Below are 6,432 nucleotides of genomic sequence, written 5' to 3' on the forward strand. Positions count from 1 at the left end.
ACAGACAGGTACAGACAGACGGGTACAGACATGTACAGACAGATGGGTACAGACAGGTAAAGTCAGACAGGTACAGACAGTACAGACAGACAGGTACAGACAGACAGGTACAGACAGACAGGTACAGACAGGTAAAGACAGACAGACAGACACAGACAGGTAAAGACAGACATGTAAAGACAGGCAGGTACAGAGAGGTACAGACAAAAAAAAAAATATATATATGCCATTTAGCAGACGCTTTTATCCAAAGCGACTTACAGTCATGTGTGCATACATTCTACGTATGGGTGGTCCCGGGAATCGAACCCACTACCCTGGCGTTACAAGCACCATGCTCTACCAACTGAGCTTCAGAAGGACCAGACAGGCAGGTACAGACAGGTACAGACAGGCACAGGCAGACAGGTAAAGACAGACAGGTACAGACAGACAGGTACAGACAGATAAAGACAGGTACAGACAGACAGGTACAGACAGACGTGTACAGACAGGTAAAGTCAGACAGGTACAGACAGACAGGTACAGACAGACGGGTACAGACAGGTAAAGTCAGACAGGTACAGACAGTACAGACAGACATGTACAGACAGACAGGTAAAGACAGACAGACACAGACAGGTAAAGACAGGCAGGTACAGACAGGTACAGACAGGCAGGTACAGACAGGTACAGACAGGCACAGGCAGACAGGTAAAGACAGGCAGGTACAGACAGGTACAGACAGGCAGGTACAGACAGGTACAGACAGGCAGGTACAGACAGGTACAGACAGGCAGGTACAGACAGGTACAGACAGGCACAGGCAGGCAGGTACAGACAGGTAAAGATAGGTAAAGACAGACAGGTAAAGACAGACAGGTACAGACAGGTAAAGACAGACAGGTACAGACAGGTACAGACAGGTAAAGACAGACGGGTACAGACAGGTACAGACAGGTAAAGACAGAAAGGTACAGACAGACAGGTACAGACAGACAGGTACAGACAGACAGACAGACAGACAGACAGACAGACAGACAGACAGACAGACAGACAGGCACAGGCAGACAGGTAAAGACAGACACAGACAGACAGGTACATACAGGTAAAGACAGGTAAAGACAGACAGGTACAGACAGGTAAAGACAGACAGGTACAGACAGGTAAAGACAGGCACAGACAGGTACAGACAGGTAAAGACAGACAGGTACAGACAGGTAAAGACAGACAGGTACAGACAGGGAAAGACAGACAGACAGACAGACAGACAAGCACAGGCAGACAGGTACAGACAGACAGGTACAGACAGGTACAGACAGACAGGTAAAGACAGACAGGCACAGACAGGTAAAGACAGACAGGCACAGACAGGTAAAGACAGACAGGTACAGACAGGGACAGACAGGTACAGACAGGGACAGACAGGGACAGACAGACAGACAGACAGACAGACAGACAGACAGACAGACAGACAGACAGACAGACACAGACAGGCAAAGACAGGTAAAGACAGGCAGAATGTCGTGGAAGATTCAGAATTTGTTGGTAACATAGGTAAGATGTTTTATATTCATCAAATGTGTGTAAGTTACTTCTCATCAGAATGGTATTTTTGTGTAATACTGTGGCGGTTTTGCAGTTATCTGTTCTATGTCAGGACTAAGTTGCCTGGGCCGCAGAGAGGGGAGAGGTCAAAGTGTCATCATGTGTAAACATATCTTTTACTCCCTACCTTTTCTAGTGGGGAAAGAAGGGTGGCAGTGTCTGGAATCATTCTATGCTCCCTCTCATGTTGTTTCTATCTTAACCTATAGCCTCACTCTCCTCTCCGTGAGTTTGTCCAGGAGGTTGTATTTAGGGTTGGTTGTATCTAAATGACAATTTGATATATGCCTGTTGATATGGAGGATTGGTTTATGGTTCTGGGGTTTGAGAAAGGAGACAAAGCTGAACGATGAATTATGTCTATGCGGTCTGATTATGTGTGCTTTGCTATAAAGGATCCATTGTGGGGGGACTCTCAACTTTTCATTAGAGATACTGAACTGTTGAAAGTCAAAATGCTATAGAGCTCATATAATTAAAGATGGACTTTTATAACTAACTCTGACTTGTGTGTGTGGTTTGCTCCCATGATTTGGTAAATAGAGGACATTTCCACGACAAGGTACAGACAGGTACAGCCAGACAAACAGTGTGCAGATGAGGCAGTGACCTACAGAGCTCATGGAACTTGACCATCAGGATGGTGGTCTGTGACCCCAGAGGGTTGGTCTCGGTGATGTTGATGTTGTGGTAGTGCTGCCACATGGTAGGGTCTGTGATGGTGCACTGCTTCTGGGGAGGGGACGACACCACACACATCCTCACCTGGCTCTTATTACCCCTGGAGGGGAGAGAGGAGAGATTCTTCACTATCAACAACATGATATCTGTGTAACTACAGCACCAGCAGGCAGTTAACCCACTGTCCCTAGGCCATCATTGAAAATAAGAATTTGTTCTTAACTGACTTGCCTAGTTTAATAAAGGTAAAATAAATACAATTAAAAAACATGCTGGTAGGAAAGGAGAGGACAGGTGGCTCACCTGTAAGAGGTGTGGTACTGGGCAGGCAGGAGGGTCTTCACAGACTCCACCCATGAACACAATACCAGGCTGTGATTGGACACGCGACAGGAAACATTGAGCAGCCCGGGGGGATCTGAGGAAGAAGAGAGGAGAAATGATGATCACATGATCAACAACCCAATATATGCAAGCTTTATCTCAGTGTGTGAGGGACTGCAGCTCTCCTCGGGTATCCTTTCTGAGGAATGATTAAGATTTAGGCCACAGCCTCAGTCTATGAAGGGAGGAGAAGGGAGACTTACGCCCCAGCCTCAGTCTGGTTGTCCTGATGAGTCGTCCCCGGTCGTCATGGCAGCTGTAGTTTCCCTCGGCAGCGTGGTCAGCCTGCAGGAGGACCAGCTGACCATCTGATGTCACTCGGTGCTGCCATGGTAACATGGAACTCCTGTTCAGACGCCACTTCACTGATGTCCTGTGGAGACATTATGACGTCTGTGGACAATGTAGATGGAAATGGCTTGTAATTGAGGCCAAGCCCTGGTTCCCACCGACAGCGATAGCCCTGGTTCCCACCAACAGCGATAGCCCTGGTTCCCATGGATAGTAATAGCCCTGGTTTCCATGGAAAGTGATAGCCCTGGTTCCCTTTAACATTTACATTTAAGTCATTTAGCAGACGCTCTTATCCAGAGCGACTTACAAATTGGTGCATTCACCTTATGACATCCAGTGGAACAGTCACTTTACAATAGTGCATCTAAATATTTTAGGGGGTGAGAAGGATTACCCACTGATAACGATAGCCCTGGTTCCCATGGATAGTGATAGCCCTCGTTCCCATGGATAGTGATAGCCCTCGTTCCCATGGATAGTGATAGCCCTGGTTCCCACCGATAACGATAGCCCTGGTTCCCATGGATAGTGATAGCCCTCGTTCCCATGGATAGTGATAGCCCTGGTTCCCATGGATAGTGATAGCCCTGGTTCCCATGGATAGTGATAGCCCTCGTTCCCATGGATAGTGATAGCCCTGGTTCCCATGGATAGTGATAGCCCTGGTTCCCATGGATAGTGATAGCCCTGGTTCCCATGGATAGTGATAGCCCTGGTTCCCATGGATAGCGATAGCCCTGGTTCCCACCGACAGCGATAGCCCTGGTTCCCACCGATAGCGATAGCCCTGGTTCCCATGGATAGTGATAGCCCTGGTTCCCACGGATAGCGATAGCCCTGGTTCCCATGGATAGTGATAGCCCTGGTTCCCATGGATAGTGATAGCCCTGGTTCCCACCGACAGCGATAGCACAGGGAACAAACCCATCCTAGACCCCCCATCCCCAGAGCCTGTAATAGTGAAACATACCTGTCCAGACCCCCCCATCCCCAGAGCCTGTCACAGTGGAACATACCTGTCTAGTGCTGCTCCACACACCAGCGTGACGTTGGACCCCAGCCCCCCAGACAGTGGAACATACCTGTCTAGTGCTGCTCCACACACCAGCGTGACGTTGGACCCCAGCCCCCCAGACAGTGGAACATACCTGTCTAGTGCTGCTCCACACACCAGCGTGACGTTGGACCCCAGCCTCCCATACTGAACATCTGAAACTAGACGTTAGAACAGTTAGATCTCTGTGTCTAAACAGTTCTACAATCATTAGTCTTGTACATATTTAGAGCAGACAGTCCTCAGCATTGTATATCTCTATGACCTAAAGTGGGTCATCTCTACACACTGTTGTGTCTGCTGTTACATAGCAGCCACATATAAACACTTACAGCCCCCATAAGTCTTCGGCACAGGCAGGATTTGTACACTACTGTGTGCAGCCGTATAGGTGCCTTCAGACCTGGTCCTTCTGTAGCTCAGTTGGTAGAGCATGGCACTTGTAATGCCAGGGTAGTGGGTTCGATTCCCGGGACCACCCATATGTAGAATGTATGCACACATGACTGTAAGTCGCTTTGGATAAAAGCGTCTGCTAAATGGCATATATATATATATATTATTCAGACAGTATTCACTCTGTTGTGTTACAACATGGATTAAATCCTTAGTGTTTCTCACCCAGCTATACTCAGTACCCCATAATGACAAAGTTGACAAACATGTTGTTTTCAGAAATGTTTGCAAATGTATTTAAAATTAAATACTTAAATGTCTCATTTACATAAGAATTCACACCCGTAAGTCAATACATGTTAGAATCACATTTGGCAGCAATTACAGCTGTGAGTCTTTCTGGGTAAGTCTCTAAGAGTCATTACAGCTGCGAGTCTTTCTGGGTACGTATCTAAGAGTCATTACAACTGTGAGTCTTTCTGGGTAAGTCTCTAAGAGCTTTTCACATCGCACAATATTCTTATTAAAATGATTCAAGCTCTGTCGAGTTGGTTGTACCATTGCTAGAGAAACATTTTCAAATCTTACCATAGATTCTGAAACTGATTTAAGTCAAAACTGTAACTAGGCCACTCTGGAAAATTCAATGTTGTTTTGGTAAGCATCTCCAGTGTATATTAGGTTATTGTCCTGCTGAAAGGTGAATTTGTCTCCCAGTATCTGTTGGAAAGCAGACTGAACCAGGTTTTCCTCGAGGATTTTGCCAGTGCTTGAACATGAATACGTGTTTGTTGTGTTGGATTTGCTCCAAACATAACACTTTGAATTCAGGACATAAAGGTTTTTTAGCAGTTTTGGATACTTTTTGTCCTGTACAGGCATCCTTATTTTTACTCTGTCATTTAGGTCAGTATTGTGGAGTAACTAGCATGTTGTTGATCCGTCCTCAGTTTCCTCCTATCACAGCCATTAAACTCTGTAACTGTCCCCCCCATTGGCCTCATGGTGAAATCCCTGAGCGGTTTCCTTCCTACTGAGTAGTGACTGGGTGTATTGATACATTTCCTCATGCTAAAAGGGATTCAACCAGTTGAACTCTGAATGGTTGTTTTGGGCCCTAAATAGGGACTGGTGAGTTTGGGGGGGTATAGAAAGTGACATATAATTTGAAAGCTACAGGCCTTGTATTTTTGGAAATCGAATTCCACTTGCTGCTGGAAATGTCACAATAATATATTTTGTTTTGGGGGGGGAATGTATTTTTCTTTATATATTTATAATTGAACTTTTACTCCACTACTTTCCGAAAGAAAAGAATGTACTTTTTACTCCATACATTTTGAATTCTTAACAGAACAGCAAATGGTTGAATTCATACACCCACCCAACACGTTGTCAACCTTACTGCCTCTGATCTGGCGGTGTTGGAGTACGCGCCTGGCTGTCCTGTTACGTTCCCACTAGACAAACTCAAAAGGTCGCTCACAACAAAGGGAACTAACAAAGACAATCATTTACAGCCAAACACAACAGAAAGGGCTTCTGAAATGCAGCCATGTGGCCCACTGAAAGTTGTCAAAGCCACTACTAGTAAGTGGTTCTAACAGACATCCACCATATATATAATAATAATATATGCCATTTAGCAGACGCTTTTATCCAAAGCGACTTACAGTCATGTGTGCATACATTCTACGTATGGGTGGTCCCGGGAATCGAACCCACTACCCTGGCGTTACAAGCGCCATGCTCTACCAACTGAGCTACAGAAGGACCACCATGGATAAACCACTAGGTTTGCCTCCCAAAAAGACACACTAAAAATAAAAGCCCACAACAACTTAGGATAGAGAGTAAAACATAATATGGAGCACAAACAAAACAGGAGAAACACCAACAATCAGGCATCTTTCAAACCTAAAAGGTTGAGCTGATGTGAAGTGTAGCCCTCCACAAAATCTCTCAAGCTTATCTGGAGCACTGGGCCACACTTAAATATCACCTGGGCCAGCCACAACTAAATATCACCTGGGCCA

General features: G+C 45.9%; 1 protein-coding gene across 1 annotated transcript in view; it reads right to left on the reverse strand.

Annotated features, from left to right (window-relative positions):
• Window positions 1-4,017, reverse strand: part of il11ra (interleukin 11 receptor, alpha) — a 34,703-nt gene extending 30,686 nt beyond the window's left edge. Inside the window, exons 1-4 of the mRNA XM_052515355.1 lie at window positions 3,963-4,017; window positions 2,856-3,025; window positions 2,572-2,686; window positions 2,202-2,368 (exon numbers count right to left, since the gene is read on the reverse strand). Coding sequence (XP_052371315.1) covers window positions 2,202-2,368; window positions 2,572-2,686; window positions 2,856-2,991 — 418 coding nt within the window. The 5' untranslated portion in view covers window positions 2,992-3,025; window positions 3,963-4,017. The remainder of the gene's footprint in view (window positions 1-2,201; window positions 2,369-2,571; window positions 2,687-2,855; window positions 3,026-3,962) is intronic.
• Window positions 4,018-6,432: the final 2,415 nt, after the last annotated feature.

This window comes from Oncorhynchus keta, unplaced genomic scaffold, assembly GCF_023373465.1.
Source record: "Oncorhynchus keta strain PuntledgeMale-10-30-2019 unplaced genomic scaffold, Oket_V2 Un_scaffold_2376_pilon_pilon, whole genome shotgun sequence".
In the NCBI taxonomy this organism is placed as follows: domain Eukaryota; kingdom Metazoa; phylum Chordata; class Actinopteri; order Salmoniformes; family Salmonidae; genus Oncorhynchus; species Oncorhynchus keta.